The following is a 26,082-nucleotide window of genomic DNA, read 5'->3' as shown; positions in this document are numbered from 1 at the left end:
TGATATGAATATTTGATATACATTTTTCCTTTTCTCAAACTCTCACTCTGTTTTACTCTTTTACCCTTTATCTTCCTCTCTCTTCACAAAGTGTTTTTGAAAAGAGTTTTGAACACATCAATATGTTATACTATACAGGTGAGTGTTTTTATTCAATACATTAAAGAAGAGTTAATTATAATTTTTTAAAATTTTATTTATTAGTTAATGATTGAGCTAATTATGCACGTGTTTGATAGTCTTGTGTGTATCAAAGAAAAAATTAACTTAACATGCTGTGAACAATGAAGAAAATCAATAAAGAAAAATAAAAATATAAAAAACAAAAAATAAAGGATAAAGATTTTAAATTTACAAAAGATGAAAGGTTTTCTTATTACATATTAAGATTAAATTTCCCTTTAATCTAAGTAGCAACTACTAAAGGCCAAACATACTCAATCATCTCAAATTTAACATAATTAAAGGTTAAAGTTTTTATGTTAAAATTATTCTTTTATTATTGTAAGTTTTTATTATTGAATCTCAATTTAATGCTGGTGACAAGGCATTGCCTAAATTGAAACAACTTAACTATTACGTTTTCGGGTTTGGTATATTTGTGTTTATCAAATTTTGATATTTACACTCTGGAATCTGGTTATATATCTTGAAATATGTGTCGTGGGATTTATCTATTTTGCATGATTTTTTTTTTTGAGTATACTACTAAAGTTTAAGTAATTATTAAGCTATTGAAGTTGTGTGATTTATTGATTTTGTGTGGTTTTGTTTTTGGTTCATCTAAAGCTGAAAAACTTTACTATTGAATTGATGACAAGTGCATGTTTGGATTAAAGCATGCAAACACAAGTTTGAATCAAAAGTTTGTTGGAAACTTTAAGTTTGATAGAAAATATGGGTATTTGATAGAAAATATGGGTATACTATAATGTGATTTAGGTGAGTGTCTATGTAATCTCGTGAGAGTTCCATAGGCTCAACTCGTAAACTCGTAACTTCACATGATTTTTTTTAATAATAAATAACTACATTTAGTTATGAATGAAAATTATATAACTTCAAAGTACCTCAAATAAATAAGTTCATACAAATATTACAAAAATTAAATTGTTCAAGTCATATAAATTAAATAATAAGGAATGGACAAATGTCAAGTTTCTATGTCCAATTTTCTAATGATATCCTCTCCTCTATCATGTTCATCTCCATCTTCATCTTATTGCTCCATCATCTATATCTAGAGTTGGAATTTTTATTCTTCCATTTAGTTGAACCCTTTAACCAACACAAGATTAAGAGTCCTCTCTAGTTATAAGAAGATTCTTGAATCTAAATATTTTTTTACTCACATTCTTTGAAGAATTATTATATTTCACTTTTTTATCATTTCCATTAATATCTATGTTATGCTATTTTTTATTTCTATTAAAAATAGAAGATGCACTTGAATTCACCTGAACAAATACACTGCTCCAAATACAATTTCTGTAAAAAAAAATTGCAACAAATTTTCTTAATTAAAATAAAAAAAACATTCCAAAAAAATAAAATAAAAAAAAATCTGCACCTCAATTAAATAAAAAAAATATAATTTGACCATATACGATGAACTGCACCTCCGACACCACCGTCGACCTGCAACCCGCGATCACCGCAATCGTCGCACGAACGTACGAATCGCCACCACCGTGCGACCACTCCGCTCGATCGCCACCACCGCCGCACTCGTTCAGAGAAGACGCACCACCTCCGTGCACTCCACAGAAGACGCAAAGTGAAACCAAAACGAAAACGAAACGCGAAACCCTAAAGGTCAGTTTATTTCATTTAATTTTCCCCATTCAGAAGGACACCGTTTTGGGTTAAAACGAAAACCCAGTTGAAAGCAGACTCGCGAGTTTGATAGAGTTCACCGAATTCACTCCGATTCTGCCGAGTTTACTCTAAAACCGAGTTTACTATCGAGTTAACTCCGTAAGGATGTGTGGAAACGTAAACTTGTACGAGTTAACGAGTTGACTCGCCAAAACCATGTGTTTTGAATTTTGTTTTTTGTTCAAAAGTAAGTGGATAAAATAAAATTTGTTTAGACAGTACTGATAAAAAAAGGTATACTTGTACTTCATGTTACTCTTTTAAATACAAATCAAAAGTACTTTTACTTTAAAAGCAACCTTGATGTTGTTTTGAGCTGAAACTAAGTTTACTAGCAAACTTAGGTGAGAAGAGTACCGAGGGACGTTCAAACATGATAACAAACTGAGTTTGTTGTGATTAAAGTAAGTTGGAGGTGGTAAAACTGTTGCTATTGAAGTTGTGGGGTTTATTGATTTTGCATGATTTTTTTTATTGGTTTATCTAAAGATTATAACTTTACTGCTGAAGTCGCCGTAATGATTAATCTACTAACTGGTTTCTATTTTGCTGATTAAGGGAAAATTTGATATAAATTGTTGTACTAATTTTTGTGTTTGTGGAATAATGCTCTTATAAAGGTGTCAAATTCCCGCTTTTAATAACCTAACACTCCTTCATCCAGTATTATGCAGCTAATTAGGAATTTTTTTAATCCATTTGACACCCTCAAACTGATTAGGGATCAGAAAGAAATCACTATCTATGAAAGTTCTCCTTTTTGTTCATAGAATATGTCATGTCATGTAATTTTGTGTGTTTTAAATAACTAATGTCAGATGTAGTTTACTGGTATGCTCGTAATAACATAGTTAATCTTGATATGATTTTTGTCCTTTTTTGGTTATTCATGCACAGTTCTTTAGTTCCTTATCCAACAGGTCTGTTGCTTACGGTGTTTCCTTCCTACATGAAAGATATAAACTTTTAATCCTGCTTGGACTATCTAATATCTGTTTTTTAAAATTTATGAAATTTTTGGTGGCTTCTGGCTGCTGCTACAGTGTTTTTGAGTGTTGGTCACCACCCACCTGACACTACATCTTGCCTTTACATCTTTGGTCTGTAAATGATCCTTGAGAACCTGTGACGCCTTTCTCTGATCATTTAGAGTATAATACCTTTTCTATTTTGCAAAGGTTGTTAGACTGGTGAGAGTTTCTTAGAACTCAAATAGTAGAGAGTATACTTCGTATAAAAGTTGCATTAAAATACTATAAATTAACATAATAATTTCACACTATATATTATGTTTATGGTTTCTCATATAAATTTCCAATATTTTCGTATGAGTTAGGGGTTTCGGCGGTTTATTCATCAACAAGGTCTCTTCTCTCTCGTCCTCTCTGCACCCTAATTTTCGTTCTCTCTGCGACCTAATTTTGTTTTAAGTTGTAAAAGGTCACATCCTTTGAGTATTGACGTGTTTGATAACATCTGATTTGTATAGTTATTTTTGTTTTCGCAGGAAGCAAAGCGTGTCTTTTGAATTCAACAAGTAAAGATGTTAGGGTATGTTCAATTTTCCCTTATTGATCCTCTTAGTTGGTTTATGGTTTATGGATGAAACTCCTTTCCCCCTGATTTTTTATTCAATATTTAGTAGAAATACCTATTCCAAATCATGTTATTGTTGCCTGAGAATGGTTCCTCAGAATGAAAATTTGGTAGTGAGGATATACATACTTATTACATTGTCTGTTAGTAGTTGTGTCTTTCCTTGAGGTTCGATTTGGTAGTTTCAAGTTTCGATTGTAACACATTGATGGTTCAAAACTGAAATGGTTTTATCACGTCATGTTGTTTAAATAATTGTAGTTGAATTTTGAAGTTGAAGAGTGATGGAGTATTTGTTCTAATTTCCAATTTCTGATTCACTCCTAACATGATTCTGTGTTGAAAATGAATGAAGTGTAGTATCTACGATGGTCTATTATAGTCCTGGGTAGTCTTGGCATTTTTGTTACGGAATTTATCATATGAAATTGTTTTTGTAAAATTGAAAATGGATTAGAGAAATTTGTGAGGACTGCTTTGCATAAGCACTGCTAATCAGTTTAACTTGATTTGTGGAGAATTGAATGATAGCACTTCCCCTTTCTTTTGATTATGGAAATAATTCTTGTAGAAGCTGCTGGTATAATTTGTTCACATGCTTCTAATTTTACGTGCAATGCTCTAGGCCCAGAGTTAGGGCTTGCGTCATTCCATGGCCATTTTAGGTAAAAAAACGTAGTTTGTTTAGGTTTAGGTTTAGGATTGGGAATAGGAACCAAATCCATTTTGCTTCGGGCATCATATACAACGAGAACGACAAAGGATAAATATGAGACAATTTCTCCCTGCACCATATCATTTAAGACATGCACCCAATCCAAAATTCAACATTGCCCTTGGTTTCATGTTTGCTTACGGATGCAGAAATTCGGAAGTGGTTGTTGTATATTCCGGATTTAGATATCTGGAAGGTTATTTTCGTACTTCATTTAAGCTTTCGGATGACCATATCCGGAAGTGAGTTATGAGTCCCGGATTTTCATATCCAGAATGGTGTCCTGTAAATGGTGCTGAGGATTAGGATTCAAAACTCATTATGTTTGCTTATGGATCTTGGCATCTGAAAGGGTCATTTATGTTGTCCAAGTAAGCTTCTAGATGACCAAATTCGGAAGTGACATAGAACTTTGTAATTTGGCTTACGGACATGAATATCCGAAAGCAAAATCTTTTAAATCATTAAGGTCAAAACGAACATTTCACGTTAGTGTGTTGGGTGCATATTTAGATTGATATGATGAAGGGAGAATCATAAAAGAAATGACAAAATCCTAGGGTATATGATGATTTTTTTATAACTTTAAACCTAAACAAACTACGTTTTGCCTAAAATGGCCATGGAATGACGCAAGCCCTAACTCTTGGCCTAGTCCCTGCAAGCTTAAGGGTCCTTGGCCATTGAAGTATCTCCAAAGCCTTGGTTTAATTGCTTTCAATTTTGCGAACTCTGTTTGTAGTTGGAAGAAGAAAACGACTCTGGCACAGTCGAAGGTAGAGCAGAGAGCATTTGCTTCGGCTCTGGCGAGCGGCAAGGAGGCGACTTTGGTGGAATTCTACTCAACTAAGTGCAGGCTCTGCAATTCCTTGCTCAAATTTGTTTCCGAAGTCGAAACGAGGAACTCTCACTGGGTCAATATTGTCATGGCCGATGCTGAGAATCCCAACTGGCTACCTGAGGTACCTTCTTTTGCATAAAAGTACCCACTTTAAGTCTTGAGATTGTACATTATGAAATTCTCACTTTAATCCTTCACTTTGCAAAACATCATTAACTATTGGTAGTGAATAAACTTGTATGTGCATTCATAGGTAAAGAAAAATGAAATAAACCTTTTCACAAACTAAAATGAGATGATGTATCTTTGGAAATAAACTAAACTTGTAGAGGTTTTCCATATTATTTATTCTAGAAGTTTATTTTTTAATTTCTGTGTTATCTAAACTGTCCTAAACTGAATTATGTTTTGCATTGTGAGGGACTGAGGTGACTAACCCTTATAAGCTCAAATAATAGAGTAAGGGTACACTAAATTATAAACGAAATCTGAATGCAACTGACCAAACCCATGACTATAATGTGATTGATTGAGTAGTACTTTGAAAAATAAAACCATTGTTCCTTAAGTTTACATCTTCAATTTAAACATTTAGAGATCGTGTGGTGGAATAACCATATTTTTCAATGTTCATCCTCTAGAAAATCCCCATCATTTAGTAATCTCTTGATTACTCAAGTGTTTAATATTTTCATTCTTATGCTCTTGAAGAATTAAAGCATGATCTACTTAACCTGTAGATTCTGCTGGCAGGCACCCAAATAAAAAATGGGTTAGAATGTGTTAGTTGCACCAGTTAGTTAGATAAGACTAGAGATGATTGGGTATAAATAGAAATAGAAGGAATAGATATCACTGCTGGAGTTTGGAGTGGAAATTGGGAGAGAATCACTGGTTTATATCATTCAATTGTCTTTCCTTTGTACCAATATTCATTAAAATAAAGATCATTTTCTTGTTCCATTTTATATAATGATTTCAGATATGCCTTCATTCTTCAAATTTTATCTTGAGAATCATCATTGGCTGGTGGAGAAATCTAATCGAATAGTACCTTCAGGAAGTTTTGATTGTATGTTACTGATTTCTACAAACCTTTAGTAGTAGTAAGGGGGGAAATGCTCCTTATTTGCTTAGTGGGTTTCAGAAGCAGATTGTTGTTTGGCTTGTGCGCCTTTGAGAATCCCCGCATGGGATCAAACTTGATCTCAGCAAAGGTTTCTGTTTGGTTGCATAAATTGCATGAACATTCTGTGTGATTAAGTTATTGCTTGGGCTTGGGTACATCCAATGCATTTTGGCATACAAGAGTTCATGATGATCTGAGTATTATTAACTTCATTTCTGTTACTGCATTGTTGTAGAATGATAATGACCATTTAGCATCACAGAAGAGACACAGAGAAAAGGATAAAAAGTAGATCTGAAAGATAGCTAAGAAGCAGCTAGGAAAAATAAAAGATAACCTAATACAGTTTGGGAAAAATCACACTCTGTCACAGCAGTTAAACCCTTTTTTAGCAGAACTCCTTAATAAAAATAATATCTATCTATTGGAATAGATCTAATTCTGGTTATATGAATTAATTTGCATAAATAAGAACTAAAAGACTAATTAGAAGATAAAATAATACTTTTACAATAACTGTTCTAGGGTAGTATGGACAATACCCATGGAATCATGCAACAGCATAGGTGTTAAGAACTTATGATGTTAGCTATTTTTTTTTTCTGTTATGGAGATTGGATTTATATGCCATTGGATTGTGAAGAATATAAATGTACTTTGATGCTTTGTAATTTTTTTATATTATTTTGTTTATTTAATTGTGGTGTATAAGCTTACATGTCAATTTGGTTATTAGGAAGAATTTAATGGGACATGGGGGTTTAGTAAATACTATGATAGTTATTCATGTTATGCTGAACCACGTTTGAGCAGACTGACTAAGCCATTGGGTTCACATTCTGTGACTCTTGTCTCCTGCTCCAAGCCATGTTTTGACCTTTTCAAGATGCCGACCTGTTTCTCAGTTTGTTTTCTTCAAATGTGATTGTGGTCACTACATCCCTTTAAAGAAGTATTGTATTCTTGACTCTTCATCTGTGTAACTTTGGCTTTTTTATTTTTATTCATTCTTTCTGAATTACCTCTACATGCAAGCAAACCATGCAAATTTTATTTGCAATCCAGATGCTGCTTAAATTGGCCTTCACCCGGTATTTTTTCTTGGATTATGTATTGTAATTTGTAACAAATGTTGTTTCCATGTTTAACTGTAGCAAATGTTGCTTCCTTGGACATCTCAATTATCACCCAATACTAATAAAAATTGATGAATGGGCATATTACAGTTCTCTGGAAGGATACGGAAGAACATATTACATTTTAATTAAAAAGTAGAATACATTTTTCAATTAAGATACTTGAGGCCTTTATAATTTTATTGATGGAAAAGTATTATTACTCCTTCTTGCTGACTTGGTTTTGAATATTCCTATTGCAGCTCCTTAATTATGATGTTAGCTATGTTCCTTGTTTTGTGCTTCTTGACAACAATGGCAAGGCCCTGGCAAAGACAGGTGTCCCGAGTAGTCGTTTACACGTTATTGCAGGACTCTCCCATCTTCTCAAAATGAAGCGCCCTCAACCAAAATGATGGATGATGAGTTAGTGCTTGTGAGCACACACTGATTGTTTATTGATGTAGATGTCTTGAATTACATTTTATACAAGAGTTTATTATCTTTCTTCGTTTCTCATCTCCTAGATTTCATCGTTTATTCCCTCTGTCTATGCCATGGTCGCATTTCTCATCTCCTTTCGTCTGTCCATATGTTTCTGGCTCATAGTTTAGAACCACTGAACTTCGATAATCTACTTTAATCTTTTATTACTGAGTTCACAACCGCAACTATATTCAGTTTAAACATAAGCATGTCTGAAGAATCATTTATATTCTGAAGAAGTTAAGATTAAAATTCATAATGAGAGGAAACAGTTACAAAAATTAAAAACTATAGAGACAAGTTACTCCTTCTCTGTGCTTTGAAGTGGTTACAACAAACAAGTTGCAGGGCTTTCTCTGATCTTTGAGTTTTTCTTTGGATGTTTTGATGGGTGTCAGGTTTTACAGGCTTAAAGGGTATATAATACAAGTAGTTTCAGTGGGACGTTGAGGTGTTGGTTCTGTACAGTTTGCTGTAGGTGTTGGTTCTGTACAGTTTGCTGTAGGTGTTGGTCACAGGTTTTTTCTTATGGCAATTACTTCCTGCACGGCACCCAATTTTAGTATGAGAAGACAAAATGCCCTTAAATAAAATGGAGTACATATAACAATACATTTCGAATCCTCTTTTCTGGAATGTTTCTGAATTTTTTCCGGAAGATTTGGAATGGGATTTTTTTTTATTTTTAGATTTTTATTTTAGAATACAATAATCTCTCTTGGACGTATATTTCCAGAATGTATAATTTTTAATTTCAGATTTTTATTTCTGAAACAAAAAGTATTTTTGGAAATTTAAAATTGTGTAGGTTGCAGGTTTTTTTAAACATTCTTGGTATTGTTTTTATCTTTTCTTTATCTGTAAAAGGATTGAAACACTTTCCTTATTCAATTTATTTTTTTATAAAAAAAAGACAAATATTTTAAAAAACAGTAAGTTAGAATGAAAGTTACTGTTACAAAATTAAGACTATCATATTGTTTTTTTCTTTTAAATTACTATTTAATTGCATGATCATGTTTTTTTTATTTAACCTCATGCATTTTAGAAATCATTTCTTTCTTCTCTATAATAATAATAATGTTAATAATTTATAACTATATATAAATAGATAAGTTGTTTTGTAGTACACATTTTATATGTACTATTTCACTCTTATAATTTCTAGAATTCCTATTTCACTATTATAATTACTGTTATTACTTTTCTCCCATAATTTTATTTACACTTTTTAAATTACTTCTATTTTCTCATTTACCTATGCAATACACTACAAACCACCTATTATTTATAATGTTATCACCATTATTAATTCTTTTAATAGAGACAAAAAAATGTCTTTTTCTTAATAATAATAATAATAATAACAATAATAATAAAAACATTACACTCATCAAAGGATAAGATAGAATCTAGAAGTAAAAAGTGATAGTTACAATAACGGTCTAACATAGTTCGATAAGAACACACTGCCACAAAGTTCAAGATTATTATGGAAAATTTGAATTTCATTTTAAGTCTTTTATTACACGTGACTCGATAGGAATATATTAACCAACCCTAGGTTGAATAATGTTGGTGATGAATAGTTTAAATGAGAGAGCTTTAATGAAAATGTTTAATATCTACTTGGAGGATGAGACTCAAAGCAAGATTTTAATCCTTTTTGAACCCTCTCTTAGATATGACAATCAACGTTTAAATGTTTATTTCACTTATCAAACACGAAATTAATAGCTATGTGAAAAGTGATTTTACTATCATAATATAGAACAACTAGGTGAGAACAAACTATTTGAAGATCATTAAGAAAGTGAATTAGTCTAGCTCACACGTTACTTAAGCAAGTAGCAAGAGCTTAGTCTTTAGTCTTAATATGAAACAATGTCTTGTTTCATTTCCTTCCATGTAAGGAATGAACTTTTAATGAATAAGTAATATTATATGATAAATCTTTGTGAGTCAACATATGTGCTCCTATCAAAAGTCTAACTGTTTACCAAATTTGTGTATTTCAAAATCTACGACTCTTCCATCCTTATATTTATATTTTATTTAATTATTTTAAAAATATATGAGAAGAGATATTTGACATTTTGTGAGCAGTTTTAATTTTATATATCAAAAGGATAATAGAAGAGATAATACTATTTTTAAATTCAAAAAAATTTAAATTCAAAATTAAACATTGCAAAGTGAAACTTGCTGAGGAGCATTGTACAATTACATCTTTTTCTCCCCTTCATCTTCACTTTTATCCCATTAAGCACATTTTTCGTTTTCTATTTTCATATTCAAAATTCAAAATATGAGAAGTCATAGTTTTCTTCCAGAGCCATAAAACTAATCACGAAGTGTTGTTTTTCAATTATAAAGTAGAAGATGGAAATGCAATGTCTAGATTTACTTTTCTTTTTTATTCATTTATGCATGTCTTTGACATTGTATGATGACAATATTGTTATTATTGTGCTGACATAAATAACACCATAAAATACACGAAGACAACAATTTAATCAACCTTATAACAAAACTATTAAAGAAAAAAAAAGTAGGATTTTGTTCATTGGATAAACAATTGAAAGGGAAAAAAACATACAAGATAAAAGTGCGTCAATGGAATTGAGAGAGGTTGGTATATGAGAAAGAGAGGGTTTGGGAGAAAGATATAGTAAATATATGTTTAAAATATAAAATATATTTTAATTATTAATTTCTTTTATAATACTGTTTCAATTTAAAATTATAAATACTAAAAATGATAAATTAAAAGATATCAAGATTTTTTTTAAAAAAGTTCTTTTTATTATTGAAGAATAACAACTAAAAGCTCTTTAGTTTACGATATCTATTATAATTATAATTTTTATAAACTTAGGTGAAAAGAATACTGATTATATTCTAAATAATACTTAATTTATAATTTAAATTAATAAGATAAATCTTATACAAGAGAATAATTTATTCTTTTTCCTTATCTTTGTAAATTGTAAATTATTGTAAAAATAACGATTTTTTTTTTGCTCCAAACAAATCTTTCTAAAGTATTTTGACGGGTAATGCAAGGATATCATTTGTCTGCTTTCTTATCTTTTGATTTGTTTTTTCACAAATAAAACTTTTAATAATAATTTTTCATTATCATCAAAATATGTATTATATATATATGTATATGTATTTTTAATTATAAATAATTTCTTTATTAAAAAATAGGCAGGATAGAGAAAAGGAAATCACTGTGGCAAGTTAAATGCGAAAAAAAACTCTCATTCTTATCTTTTTTTTTATCAGCAAAGAATTAAATAAATTAAAATGAGATATTTTATGGGTATCCCAATCCGTTTGCAGATAAAGTATATAGATACATAGGATGATATCTATCTATATGACAACTCTTCCCTTCCTAACAAAAAACTATCGTCCATGGAACATAAAACAGCTAACACCTAAAAACAGGGACATATTCTTGATGATTCAAGCAAGTACTTCTTTTAGAGGAAAGACCCCACCACAAGCAATATCAGCCTTGTAGAGAAACAACCTTGATTTGGCCTTTTAACATCATCTAACACAGCTTGTATGAGAAAAACCAACGTTGTCTTGAGCTTGTAGTAAGCTATTCCTGCAGTAACTGAGCTAAAAGCCAGAGAAACCAGAGGGACCAAAAACAGCAAGTAAAAGCAACTGCAGCTGCATAATTCAGGTTTTTCATCACATGATCCATTAGTGGCCTTATGCCTTTAACTCCAGCTACTACACGTCCATCTAAAAACCAGTTTGCTTCATGCCATGACCCATCTGTTCTTACAGCACCTCCAACGTCCTCCATTACCTTCATTCACATCCGGCATGCATCCTTTCATTAGCTCCCGCGCATACCTTCCATTTGCACCCAACTCTTGTCCTTCTTCCAGAGCCTACACAAATAGAAACGACAACCTTTCCCTGCCATCAGTAGATCAAATAAAGGACCTTTCAATTAGATATCTTTACAACTAAACCCAAATCCATGTACTAGTTACATTTCTCTACCTTCTTTTCACCTTTCTCCCCCCTTTTTTACTTATAGCCCCCTCACCCATTCTCTTCCTTTCCTTAGTGATTACTATTTAGACATAGGCTAGGATTCAGTACCCAATTCGAGAAGGCGTAGTTAAAAGATTTCATCCTATATTTCAAACAAGACCAGGTTTTGAGTTGTGCCATATGAAAGATTTCTTCCGCATCAACTTTCCCTTGATTGAAGATAACTCTATTCCTGTGTTCCCAAATACTCCACACAACTGTTGCACAAACACCTTTCCAAACCATATTTTGTTTAGTGTTCATATGTACCAGATGAAAATTCTCAAAATGATATTTCAAATTGTAATGTTGCGCACCCAATACGCCAAACCACCTGAAGCAATAATTTCAAACCTGGTAAGCTATTTTACACTCCAGAAACAGATGTTGGTTTGATTCTTCCCTATCAAGATATAGAACACAAATGTTATCATTAACTACGACCCCTCTCCTTGAAAAATTTACTTTAGTCGGTAATCTTCCCAAAAGGGTCCTCCATGTCGTGGTCAGTACTTTTGGCATCGCCTTGGCCAACCACAAATATTTAAATACATCTTTAACATTACTTGTGACATAATTCGACAAGCATTCATAAGCTGTTTTAACAGAAAAGCATCCAGATTCCTCTCCATTCCAAACCTTTTGGTCTTGTACCTCCCTGTTCAGATTTATGTTTACCAGACTCTTTAATAATTGTTCTTCTTGTTGATCCTCCCAAACAAACCTATTACGTCTCCAACTTAGCCTCCATCTCCATTCTACACCTTCCCAGATCCCAACCTCTCCCACCTTACGCCCCTTATCTAAGGATATTGAATATAGCCTAGGGAATGCAATCTTGAGATTACTTCTTTCAACCCAAACATCCTCTCAAAATCTGACTTTGTCCCCTGCTCCTATTCTCCATGTGATTGCCTTTTGGAACCAGCCCTCTTCTTGACCCTCTCCACTCACTTTTACGAGATCTCTCCACCGCCAAGATTGGTATTTGCTTTGAACTTGTGTTCGTCCTAAATCGGGTCCATACTTTGACAAAAGAATCTCTTTCCATTTCCCTCTTTCTTCACTTTCGATACGCCACTTCCACTTGGCCAGGAGCGCTATATTGAATTTGTGAACCTCTTTAAAGCCTAAGCCTCCCTCCTCCTTTGGTTTGCATAAATTATCCCAACTAACCCACGATATTGTTCTTTTATCCTTACCCCACCCCCATAGGAATCTCCTTTTGGATGTTGGTTATACTTTTTTAGACTGATTCTAGAGCTTTATAGAAGGACAAATAGAAAAGTGGTATTGATGTGAACACCGATTTTATTAAGCATATTCTTCCTGCCATAGATAAATGTCTTCCTTTCCATACATTTAATTTAACTCTAATTTTTTCCACAACATGCTCCCAGATTTGACACTTCCTTGGATTGCCACCCATATACAACCCCAAATATTTAAAAGGTACCTTCATTAGTTCACAATTCAGAATCTTTGCATAACATTCGCTTGTGGTTCTCTCTACATTAAAGGCCACAAGTTTTGATTTATGGAAGTTAATCTTCAGTCCAGATGCAAGTTCAAAACACCTCAGGATAGCTTTAATTGTTACCACACAGGAATAACTATCCTCACACATAAAAAGAGTGTCATCTGCAAATTGCAACAGACAAGACTCTACTTCGAGCCTGCCAACTTTCACACCATTAAGCAGATTACTCTTTATTGCTTTTCTAACAAGGCCCGCAAGGCCCTCAACTACAACAATGAAGAGAAATGGAGCTAGAGGGTCTCCCTACCTTAGCCCTCTCGTTGGTTTAAATTCTTTTGTAGGACTTCCATTTACTAATACTAATACTGATGCTGACTCCAAACATCCTCTAATCCAAACAATCCACTTATGATGGAAGCCTAACCTTTGTAACATATCAAATAAGAACTCCCATCTGACCGAATCATATGCCTTTTCAAAATCTACCTTCACGCACAACCCTCTTTTCTTGTTCCTTATAATGTCTTCAACAATCTCATTGGCCATAAGAACACTATCAAGCATTCCTCTGTCCTTTAGGAATGCTGACTGACACTCATCTATAACCAAAGGCAGAACTTTCTTAATTTTATTTGACAGAACCTTTGAGATTATCTTATAACATGACCCAACTAAAGATATAGGTCTGTACTGATCAAGCTTCATTGGGTCACAAACTTTTGGTATTAAAGTAATGAACGAAGCATTGCACCCTTTGGGAATGGTTCCAGATTCTTGAAACTGGCTAACCGCTGCATAAATATCTTCTTTAAGAGTTTCCCAATTTTTCTGTATGAAACTTAAATTAAACTCATCTGGCTTAAGGCTTTTCGAACCATCACACTGTCTAACTGCTTCCCTGATTTCTTCCTCCGAAAAAACAGATATTAGACTTAGTTTATCCTCCTGGGAAATGGTTTTAAACTTAATTGCTCCTAATCTTACCCCAAAATCCTTTGTGGCTGTGAATCTCTCTTCAAAATGGTTTTTGACCTGACCTCTAACCACCTCAGGGTCCTCGCACCATTGGCCCCCAACTTCAACCCATTTTACTTCATTCCTGATTCTTCTCCACTTAATAGAAGAGTGGTAAAACTTTGAGTTTGAGTCACCATGCTTCAACCAATTTGACCTCGCCTTTTGGCACAACAGCGAGTCTATCTTATTTTCTATTTCCTTCAGCTGACTCATAAGTTCCATACTCTCAATTTTTGTGCTCTCCTCTTGCTCACTGTAATTGTCTTGGTTATCAAGAACCTCAATTTGCTTTAGGATATTGTTCTTAGAAACCTCCTAATTCCTAAACACTTCTCGATTCCAGACTTTTAGACCCTCCTTCAAAAAATTTAGTTTATCTTTGAAATTTGTTATACCATCTCGTCTTACAACGTAAGAGTTCCATTTATCTTTCACTAGTTCCTTAAAGTCGCTCTCCATTTGCCACGCATCAATAGACCTAAAGGGTCGTGGACCCCAATCCTTTAACATCGATTTCACTACTACATCACAATGGTCTGAAACCTCCCTAGGTTGGATATATTGTTTACACATAGGCCATTTCTGAATCCACTCTTCGGATACCAGTACTCTATCTAATTTGCTCTTAGCTGACCCATTTGCTTTAAACCAAGTATATTTCATGCCAACGATTGGTATATCTAACAAGAAATTTCCTTCTATGAACTTGTTAAAGTGACGAATTTCTCTCGTTTGACTGCCCCTTGCACTCTTTCATTTCCTTTCGTTGGTCCTCCTAACAACATTAAAGTCTCCTATGAAGCACCATGGACATTTTTGGTGTGCTGTTTTTATACTAGATAGTTCACCCCACAAAGTTTTCTTATCTTGAAAATTACAGGCAGAATACACGTTAACCACCACAATATCCATATTAGTTTGCAAATGCTTCCCAAAAAACACAATAAAACCTTTCCCCATTAAATGACTTTGACAAAGGAATACCTCTTTATGCCACATGGTTAAAAGGCTCCCTACCCCGTTTTCACCTCATTATGTAACCAACCCACATTACTATCTTTTCACATGGAGAAGCATTGTGCATCTGACGTTGTCTTTGTTTTTGTTTCTTGAACACAAATGATTCTCGCACTTTCCTTGGAAATTAATTTCCTCATGTACCTCAACTTAGTGCCCCCTCTTAACCCTCTTATATCCAAACTTATAATTATCATATAAGACCAGTTTTATTACCCTTCTCATTCTTCGTCATTATCGCTACATCTCTCTCTTCCATTCTTTCTACTTCTTTAATTACCTCATCCTCGTCCCTAAAACAAGTTGTTCCAATATGTTTACCCAACTCCCACAAATCAAACGATTCAGCATTATCTATTACCTTCCAGAAACGATTATTACAACCAATAATATCACCATCCGAAATTGATAGGCTTGCAGATTTAAGTGTTAACCTGGCAACGCAGCAATTCCTTGCTCGAAGCGAGTTCGTTCCCGACTCTGACTCCCTCAATGGATGCTGCACATTTGGCTCCCCGTTTGTCCAGATCCCTCTTCGCTGCTGCCTATGTGGTGGAGTGAAAAATTGGTCTCCCATCAATGCTCCTCCTTCGTCGGGTTTTTTCGTGACGGGGGTGGTTCTTCCACTACCTTGATCCTCATGCACTGATTGAGGGCTAACAACGTTCCTTTCAGTTTCAGAGTCAAACCCGTCGGCATACATGATCGGATTGGGCAGCACATTCTGGCTTCTCTGCAGCTTACTCCAACCCCCTTCATGTTGGCTTCCGCTAGCGTATTGGGCCCCTTCTCCTCTGGACCCAAACCTTCTTCACTTTGATGGATAGTTTCACTACTTTCTTAGGCCACATCCTTATTGGCCCAAAGTTGCACCCGTTTTACAGCCTCCAGTGCCACAACTAGGTTTGCTAGCACGTCTTGGGTTACATTAGCGTCTGACAGAGCATAACTAGCCGTTTCATTTGCTGATTGCAATCTCTGCACTCCCCTTACCAAATCCGTGACAGGTCCTGACATCACAGGCTCAGAAAAAGGGACTTTGATTGGCCCTTGTTGGAACCGCGTGCCACTACCATCTTCCACCAGTGACATCTGTGGTTGTCGTCCACCGCTACCTGAACCTGCGCCTTCTTCTCCAAGACCTTCCTCATACACTTGTAACTCTTCACGAAAAACGTTATCCTCAGATACCACCGTTTCCTCCACAAACGATTCCAAAGAGGATACACATTCAGATGTTGTGTAAAGATTACTCCTCCATCTACGTAAACCTCCATGCACTCTTGGATCCTCCTCTTTAATATTAATGCTATAAATCTCTCCATTTATACACATACCCTTAGACAAGCTTGCTCTGCAACTCCTAGGAACACGTACCTGAAGTCTTACATATTCTATTATCTCCCAGCTCTCCGTAGCTTTATCAACTGAAATCAGAGAAGCTATTTCACCAACTACTTTTGAAAAGTAATCCTTATTCCATAGCGAGAATGGGAGGTCGTAACATCTTGCCCAGACAATTATGTGATCTGCTAAATATGATTCTGACCAAGGATTCAAGACATCAAAAACACTCTCAAACCATTCCTTGTTGAGCTGAATCAGATCCTTCAATCGTTCTCATTCAGTTGAAGTTAGGAGAACCAGGTTGTCCCCCATATACCTCACTTTTATTGAGGTCATCCCTCCCTTAATAAATTCCTCACATACTTGGTTATAATCCATATCAATTGCCATTTGACCTATGATGCTTTTCTCCATCCAGGGTAAAGTAATTTTCTGGGTGTCAATAATAGGGCCTTTCCATTGCGCTTGTGAAGATCCTTTTCCTGCTTCTGCATATGATTGTAACCCTTTATTCCTCTTTTCCTTCCATACCTTCTTGTACTTCTTCTCCCTGGAATCATTACCTTGATGTTTTCCTTCCTCCTTTTTAGGACTAAAATCTGTTCTTCGATACCTTTTGGGATATTAACGTTTAGCTTCATTTTCCCTAAGTGAATCTGATCCAGTTCTTTCTCCAGCTGGCTCACGTTTGCCACATCAAAGAACCTCACAAAACCAAATCTTATTCCCCACCTATTCAACCTACGGGAGATAAACACTTCCTTTACCCTTGCCCACCTTTGAAAAATCTTGATCATGCCATATTCACATAGTCATTAGGAAAGTTGGAGAAAAAGAAGGTTGTGTGGTTATTTGGTGGTCGTTGTGGATAGCGAGCTCTACCCTGATAGCCATTTTCCATTGAAAAAGAAGAGAAAGAAGAGAGCTTTTTTGTTTTTGTTTTTGTTTTTATTTTCCTGACCAGTCCTCGGGCATCGACCTAGGGACTGACCTCAGACATCGCGCACCGATGTTTGGTAATGGAAGGGGGCCACGCAAGGTGGGTCCCAGACGCACCTACCAGGGGATTGGTTAGTCTTCAGACATTGGTGTCATAGACCCCGATGTTGGAGATCGACATTGGACCTCGCTAGCAGAGGGAGAGATTGGACATCGACAGTCTGAACGTTGTGGTGGGCCACGTAAGGTGGGCCCTAAAAGTTATGCTATGTTAACAGTTAAGCCACGAGATATGTGAGAAGCCTAAGTCACGAAGGATCCATGCACGTGGTGTGTATAGCGCATGAAGGCGCGACACGAGGGAATAATCCTGGGAGGCGCTAAGGCCCATTAGGGTTAGGGTTTCTAAGGAAAGTTGCATGCATTGCACGTGAATACTTAGGGTACCTACAAAGCAGATGGGGCTAGAGATTAGGTGCACAAGTTGGTACCCAAGCGACCACTCTGTTATTCGTTGCACTCCAGTTAAGGGAAGTTCTATGTGTCAGATACGCTAAGATTCTGTAAATAGCGACGCAAGGACGTTCCCTAAGGAACCCTAGACAAGGGTAACAACACAAAAGTAAACCTCAGTTTCAGCCTATATAAAGGGTGCTAAGAACCCTAGCAAGGTACACAGTTTCTAAGACTGAAGCTAATATACATTCTTGGTGTTTCTTTGCCCTAATACTGACTTGAGCGTCGGAGTGCAAACGGCCGCTAGGGCGCCCCTTTGTCTTTGCAGGTGAGAGGTTTCTTGATCAAGGAAGCACAATTCTCAAGCGGAGATAGAAGGGCCAAAGGCTACCGTTGGAGTCAACTGGCGAAGCGAGTCAACCGACAGGAACATTTATTATAGATTTTAAGGATAAAAACATAATTAAATAACACCTCTATCATCATGCACGATCATTCAAAAATAAAATAGTTATTGAAGTTTTATTTTTCCCAATAATTTTAGACAATAAGATTAAGATCGTTTGGTGATGTTGGATGTCCTTCTACTCTACTCTAGCATAGCAATTGCAATAACACAAAAGAAAGAGAAAGGGAGAAACAAAAAGCGCTAGTCGCGGTTATTTTTATTCGCTCCGAAACAAAAACATTGTTGAACAGCGAGGTAGAACAAAACGACTACCCCTTTTGCATTTTAACCTTGGCTTATGAACCTCTTCCATGTGGTAAGTTCTATTATTTCATTTAGTTTCAATTGAATCTCGATTTCGTGCTGGTGACAAGGCATTGCATAAATTGAAACAATTTAACTGTTGGGGTTTTTGGGTTTGGTATATTTATGTTTATCGAATTTTGATTTTTGCGCTCGAAATTTGGTTATATGTCCTGAAATATGTGTTGTGGGGTTTATCTGTTCTGCATGACCATTTTTTTGGGTATATTACTGAAGTTTAAGTAGTTATTAAGCTATTGAAGTTGTGTGATTTATTGATTTTGCGTGGTTTTGTTTTTGGTTCATCTAAAGATGAAAAACTTTACTATTGAATTGATGACAAGTGCATGTTTGGATTAAAGCATGAAAACACAAGTTTGAATCAAAAGTGTGTTGGAAACTTAAGTTTGATATAAAATATGAGTGTACTATAATGTGATTTATGTTTGAACAAGTTTGTCAAACTTGAGAGTCTACGTAGACTCATGGGAGTTCCATAGGCTCGACTCTAAACTCGTAAGAGTTTACTTTACATGATTTTTTAATAATAAATAACTACATTTAGTCATGAATGAGAATTATATAACTTCAAAGTACCTCAAATAAAGAAATTTATACAAATACTACAAAAGTTAAATTGTTCAAATCATAAAAATTAAATAATTAGAAATGGACAAATGTCAAGTTTCTATGTCCAATCCTCTAATGATATCCTCTCCTCCATCATCCTCGTCTCCATCTTCATCTTCATCTTATTGCTCCATCATCTGCATCTAGAGTTGGAACTTTTATTCCTCCATTGAAGTGAACACTTTAACCAACACAAGGTTCAGAGTCTTTTCTAGTTATAACAAGATGATGCTTGAATCTAAATGTTCCTTCACTCACACTCTTTGGATAATAATTACATTTTACATTTTTACCATTTCCATTAATATCTATTTTATGTTTTCATCCAATATCCGATCTATTTCTGAAAGTAGTTTTACTTCTATTAAAACTAGGGCTGGGCAAAAAATCTGGTTTTGTCAAACTGCTCCACTTTTACACTATTCTAATCCATTAAAAATCCGTTTATCTAAATTCAGTTTTTAATTTGATCCACATTTTTATTATATTTTCAAATCAGATATCCATTTTGTTTATATGGATTTTAGAAATTGAAAAATCCAAATTTCTAATCCAAATTTTTGAAAGGAGACTTTCACTCCAGTACCTCTACCCAAACCACTTTTTTATACTTTTTCTCATTTTTGGTTCCCTCTCTCTCCAGCCTCTTATTAATTTTTTGTAATTTTATTTGCTCTCTTTCACACACAATGAAACAACCAAGTCTTATACTTTTTTTTTATAATTTTATTTGCTCCAATATTTTATACATAATAAATTAATATAATATTTTCAAATTTCAAGTATTATAGGTAGGTGTATTTTAATGTTAAGAATATATATATTATGTTTAAGTTTTTTAGTATTATTAAATTATAATTTTATTATATTTTCTTATAATATTCAACTCTTTTACATGTTATTATATTAATATATTAATATTATGTTAATTTTAAAAAAATACATGGATTTTGATTTAAAATACAATTTACCTTATTTTTTTATAAAAATATGGATTTGATATAAAATCTAATTTGGATTTGAATTTTAAAATTATTTTTATAAAAAATATGGATTTGAATTATAAATCTGATTTTTTACTTTTTTTTTCACAATTTTTTTTTTCTTCACTTAAATACTGTATAGATTTTCAGTTATCTTCATGTATATACACTTGAGAGGACCATATGCAAACAGTAATATACCAAAAAATTTTATCTAAAAATATATTTACATTTAAAGAATATTCTAAGTAAAATATAAATTCAATGGTTGATTTTTTACACTGATTACTTTAACAATAACATAAAAAAAAATCACCAATTTTATGTATAGTTTGTAATTGTATATAATTACTTTTTCATCACTGAATATTGATTATCTGTAATTTTAATTTTTAGTATTATTAAATTATTATTTTATTATATATTTTAAATATTTATATGATATTAATTTTTTTACATATTTTTATATTAATATTGTTAGTTTTTTTAGAAAATATAAATTTAGTTTGAAAAATAAATTTTTTCATCAAGAGGGTATTCATTTTAGAATTTTGAAAAATAAATTTTTTCTACTGAATTGACATCAGTGAAAAATAATCCCTTTTATATAATTTATTTTAATATTTTAAAAATTAAATAATTTTTATATCAAAAAAATAAAAAATAGAGAATGTTTTATCTTAATAAAAATAACGGAGTAATTTTATATTAAGTTTTTTTTATCAAAATTAAAACATGCATAATACGAAAATTTTAAATTAAACATATTAAAATTATTTAATTTATATTTTATCTGAATAGATATAACTGAAAATAAAATCATGATAAATTTTTTTTCCTAAAATTAAACTTACTTATTTAAATATATATTAAATAAATAATAAATGCGTAAATGTAAAAAGTTAAGCTACTATAAAATATTAAAATTAATAACTAATTGAAAACATAAGCTTAACGTTAAAAAAATTAATAATTAACCTTTATCATAAAAAAATTAAATTACATTACATTAATAATTTTTTAATATTATATAAATTTATAAAAAATATGGATTTAGATTTTAAATCCAATCCAAATATTTGGATTTGGATTTACAAAAATCCAAATTATTTTTCCAAAAAATATAGATTTAGATTTTAAATCTGATCTAAATATTTGGATTTGGATTTTTCCATACACCCTTAATTAAGACAATGTACTTCGATTCCTTAATTAAAACAATGTAAAACAATGTACTTCGATTGAGCTCAGTAGTTGAATTCGGTCCATTCCCATAAATTTCTTAAAAAATACATTGCTCCAAATTTAATTTCTGAAAAACAAAATTTGCTGCAAGTTTTCTCAATTAAAAAAAAGAGCATTCCAAACAAAAAACAATTCTGCACCTCAATTAATTAAAAAAAAATCCAATTTGGAGCCCATCTTGTGTAGCCCAATAAAATAAAAACAGAACCCTAATTCCACACTATACATCTGTAACCTTATAAGATGAACGGCACCTCCGACACCACCGACCTGCAACCCGTGACCACCGCAATCGCCGCACGAACGCTCGAACGTACGAACCTCCACCACCCTGCGACCTAACCGTCACCACCGCGCGACCACTCCGCTCAATCGCCACCACCGCCCGACCACTCCGCTCAATCGCCACCACCGCCGCACTCTCTTCAGAGAAGACGCACCACCTCCGCGCACTCCACAGAAGACGCAAAGTGAAACGAAAACGAAACGCGAAACCCTAAAGGTCAGTTTATTTCAAACATGATAACAAACTGAGTTTATTGAGATAAAAGTAAGTTGGAGGTGGTCAAACTGTTGCTATTGAAGTTGTGGGGTTTATTGATTTTGCATGATTTTTTTTATTGTTTTATCTAAAGATTAAAACTTTACTGCTGAAGTTGTAGTGTTGATTAATCTGCTAATTTTGCTGATTAATGGAAAATTTGTGATATAAATTGTTGTACTAATTTTTGTGTTATGGAATAATGCTCTTATAAAAGTGTCAAATTACCGCTTTTAATAATCTAACCCTCCCTCATCCAGTTTTATGCAGATAATTAGGAATTTTTTTAATCCATTTGACACCCTCAAACTGATTAGGGATCAGAAAGAAATCACTATCTATGAAAGTTCTCCTTTTTGTTCATAGGATAGGTCATGTCATGCAATTTTGTGTGTTTTAAATAACTAATGTCAGATGAAGTCTTAGATTTTACTGGTATCCTCGTAATAACATAGTTAATCTTGATATGATTTTTGTCTGTCATTTTTTGGTTATTCATGCACAGTTCTTTAGTTCCTTATCCAACAGGTCTGTTGCTAACGGTGTTTCCTTCCTACAAGAAAGATATAAACTTTTAATCCAAGTTTTTGGTTGCTGTCACTTAATTTCTGGTAGTGGCTTCGGTCTCTGCTACAGTGTTTTTGAGTGTTGGTTACAACTTGCCTTTATGATCGGATACTTAGGATCGGATAGATAAACATCAATAGTAAATCGGAAGATGGTAACACGTATAGTTAGATCCTACAAATTTTATGAAATTCATAATTGAACCTTATAATCTATAAAGTGTACATAATTAGGTGTAAGGAAAGGGGAGAGGAGAACAGGAGTCATGACTGCAATGGGGAAGTTGAAAGGGAAGGGGAGAGGAGAGCAGCCTCTGTCTTAAACACTACCCCAACTACCCCATCTGTTACTGCCACACCAAGCCACCGTGCCGCACCCCGTCACATTACGAACACTTAAAATGTTGTTGCGCCACCGCAACCATGAGTATATATAGTAAAATTGTGCGATCTTAAGATTCAACTTGCGATTTTGACTACCATGCCTGTGACGTCTTTCTCTGATCATTTAGAGTATAATACCTTTTCTATTTTGCAAAATGCTAGTGCTGACTGATAAGGTTGTTAGACTCGTGAGAGTTTTGTAGAACTCAAATAGTAGAGAGTATATTTAGTATAAAAGTTGCATTAGAATACTATAAATTAACATAATAATTTCACACTATATTATGTTTGATAACTTTTTATATTTTATATCATTAGTGGATCATACTATATATTATTTTTAAATAGTTTTTATATTTTTCTATTATTGTTATACTTTTATGATTACTCTAGTTGATTATATTATATATTATTTTTTTATATAAAACAAAGAAAAAGTTGTTGGACTAGAACTGAGCCCAACCATCCAAAATAGCAAGAGAGGACTTAGAAAAACTAGAACCCTAATGTGACCCAACCCACTAGTTTATAGCTTGCACCACCCTATCAATGAAACACACAATAGAAAGGAAATGGGAGAGTAGTGAGATTGCAGAGGCTGTCCAAGACACCACTTTTTCATGATGTAGGAGAACGCAACATCAACACCCAAAACAGACACAAACTTGTAAGAGAGAACCAGTGAACCACGAAATTGTTACCGCTGTGTGTTTTGCTTAAATAAAGACCTGAAAAACAACCAAATCCAATGTCTGTTTTACAAGAGGGATTCATCTTATATGGATTTTTGCATGAAAGTATTGGCAAAAACATGTGACATTGATTTTAATTATGAATGTTGATGTTATTGCTTCTTACTGTATATCTCTTTATAGATTGGATAGCCCTGAAAGAAACGGATTGTACTGAATTGAAAGAAAGATAAAGCTCACAATATTCCAAACATTTTCCTAGTATACTTGTGTTTATTACTATTACACTTCTCTTTCTTTACCTTGGAGATGGTTTATTTTTCATTAGTGTAGAATCATGGCCAAAGCTGAAGGTGGCAAGGAACCAATAAATGAACAAGCTGTTGCAAATATGTATGCTTCAATGAGGTCTGATCTCAACCAAATTTACTCCAAAATAACTGAACTTGAGATGGAAGTTAGTGAGCACACATTGGTCATGAATGCCATTCAGCCTCTTGACCAATCTAGACGATGTTATCGAATGATTGGAGGGGTGCTTGTGGAGAGAACCATCAAAGAGGTCTTGCCTGCAGTGCAGCGAAATAAAGAGGGTCTGGAAGAGGTTGTTGCAAGGCTTAATGAGGCATTGGAAAAGAAGAAAAAGGAAATTACTGAGTTTGAGACTAAATATAAAATCAGGATAAGGAAGGCTGATGCTGAGGTGAAGGATGAATCTGGTAGGAAGGAAGGGTCTGCTCAAGGAGTTCTTGTGGGTCCTGCTGGTGGAAGTGAATGATTTGTCTAATTTATTGTTGTGTTTTCCTCAGACTATTAGCCAGAAATTTTCTGCCTTTCTTTACAACAATTGGGTGGAGGCAGTATAATGATTTACTTTACAGAGTATTGACTAAAGTATGTATAACTTAATATCTTTCAGTTTAATTGCTTTGGCCGAAAAAACTGTTCTTTATTGGGTGTTGTTCTTGTAGATTTTTGTGTGCAAGACTAGAGCATATAATCGTGTGGTCAAAGCTATTTTGTTTCTCATAGCGTCATACTCATCAGGGTTAAAATGCTTCTTCTGAGTAATTGCCTTTTGTTTAATATGTATTTTGAACCCAAATGCAAAAAGAGGTATTGGGAGGATGATTAGATGATTGTTTTTTATTGTATATTTATTATGTAATAAAATTAAATTTATTGGATTTGAAATGTATGAACCTGTTATTTAATCCATTTCTTTTCAGGGTATTACAAAAGTCTAATTTAACTCCATGATCTATTTTAATTCGTACACCTACAATTTGAGTTGGGTATGAGCTCGTGCATATATGGTTTTGATAATCATATAATAAATTATTTAATTCAATGAAAGATAAAATACTCTTATTTAAAAATGACACTAAAATGCGCTTAAAACAATTATATCTCTATAAAATTAAAAGTACATATAAAAAGGATAATGGAGTCTAATAAAAAAATTGACATAAAAATTATTGCAAAAAGTTGTATATCCTAAATAAACGCAATTAAATTTTTTTCATTCAATAGTATGTTAGAACTATCCATCATAAATAATATTACTGTGATTGAAAATTAAGTGTTTTTACATGTAATTGTGATATTATATTAATAAAAGAATTAATTTTTTAACTGTTTGTATATGATGTAAGACACAAATATTGTGTCTTATAGAAAAATAATATTTCACAGTTTTATTTTTTCCAATAAAATAAATATTAAGTACACAAAGACCTTAAACTTATATTCTATTTAATGAAAATATTATTTGAGCTTAGTACTCTAATTCAAGGAATATCTGCATCTTATATTTATTTAGATGATTCACGGGTGAACATTAAGATATCTTGAATTACAAGTTAAAGTTGTTTCGTTTCAGTAATTATCTTGACACAAGTCAAATTAGTGTCAAATCTATCTAGTGTGTATGGTTTTCGTTTCTACTTCATTTTGATTAAAATGGTATATGACATAATACTAATAAATACAATAGTGCCAACTATTAGAATGTTGCTTGAAGAAGAAATTGGCATTTGATGCTGCTTGAAGAAGAAATTGGCATTTGATGCTGCATGAATAGTAAAGAAGATGGAGTCCTATGAGTATAAAAGCTCTTAATGTCTCAACTATAAAAAAATATTCATAACTATTTCTTCTAAGCTATCATTTGAAGAAGATAAGAGAAGTGATCAATTTTAAGTGTCAA

The 26,082-nt window shown here is 33.3% G+C and overlaps 2 protein-coding genes across 6 annotated transcripts; both read left to right on the top strand.

Annotated features, from left to right (window-relative positions):
- Positions 1 to 1,608: 1,608 nt before the first annotated feature.
- On the top strand, positions 1,609 to 25,007 carry LOC137823497 (prefoldin subunit 2). 4 transcript variants are annotated; one of them, XM_068628666.1, is made up of 3 exons: positions 21,906 to 22,076; positions 22,107 to 22,192; positions 24,202 to 25,007. In XM_068628666.1, the coding sequence occupies exon 3, from the start codon at positions 24,211 to 24,213 to the stop codon at positions 24,649 to 24,651; it is 441 nt and encodes a 146-aa protein (XP_068484767.1). In that variant the 5' UTR covers positions 21,906 to 22,076; positions 22,107 to 22,192; positions 24,202 to 24,210; the 3' UTR covers positions 24,652 to 25,007. The 4 variants fall into 4 exon arrangements, with proteins under 4 accessions (XP_068484765.1, XP_068484768.1, XP_068484766.1 ...); XM_068628664.1 differs by lacking the exons at positions 21,906 to 22,076; positions 22,107 to 22,192 and adding an exon at positions 1,609 to 1,815; XM_068628667.1 differs by lacking the exons at positions 21,906 to 22,076; positions 22,107 to 22,192 and adding an exon at positions 1,679 to 1,815 and having other exon boundaries at positions 24,207 to 25,007.
- On the top strand, positions 1,658 to 7,927 carry LOC137823499 (uncharacterized). 2 transcript variants are annotated; one of them, XM_068628668.1, is made up of 4 exons: positions 1,658 to 1,815; positions 3,386 to 3,429; positions 4,932 to 5,151; positions 7,538 to 7,927. In XM_068628668.1, exons 2-4 carry the CDS (start codon positions 3,422 to 3,424, stop codon positions 7,688 to 7,690), a joined length of 381 nt encoding a protein of 126 aa, XP_068484769.1. In that variant the 5' UTR covers positions 1,658 to 1,815; positions 3,386 to 3,421; the 3' UTR covers positions 7,691 to 7,927. The 2 variants fall into 2 exon arrangements, with proteins under 2 accessions (XP_068484769.1, XP_068484770.1); XM_068628669.1 differs by lacking the exon at positions 1,658 to 1,815 and adding an exon at positions 2,152 to 2,282.
- Positions 25,008 to 26,082: the final 1,075 nt, after the last annotated feature.

This window comes from Phaseolus vulgaris, chromosome 8, assembly GCF_000499845.2.
Source record: "Phaseolus vulgaris cultivar G19833 chromosome 8, P. vulgaris v2.0, whole genome shotgun sequence".
Lineage (NCBI taxonomy): Eukaryota > Viridiplantae > Streptophyta > Magnoliopsida > Fabales > Fabaceae > Phaseolus > Phaseolus vulgaris.
The sequence above is the reverse complement of the archived record's forward strand: the minus strand, read 5'-3'. Positions and strand labels throughout refer to the sequence as shown.

What these genes read in the sequence shown, in the direction of transcription:
- LOC137823497 (XM_068628664.1), top strand. Translation starts at nt 1,609, where the DNA reads ATGAACTGCACCTCCGACACCACCGTCGACCTGCAACCCGCGATCACC. An exon ending in CGAAACGCGAAACCCTAAAG is followed by an intron (nt 1,816 to 24,201) that starts GTCAGTTTATTT and finishes ATTTTTCATTAG; the next exon opens with TGTAGAATCATGGCCAAAGC.
- LOC137823499 (XM_068628668.1), top strand. An exon ending in ATCCCAACTGGCTACCTGAG is followed by an intron (nt 5,152 to 7,537) that starts GTACCTTCTTTT and finishes TTCCTATTGCAG; the next exon opens with CTCCTTAATTATGATGTTAG.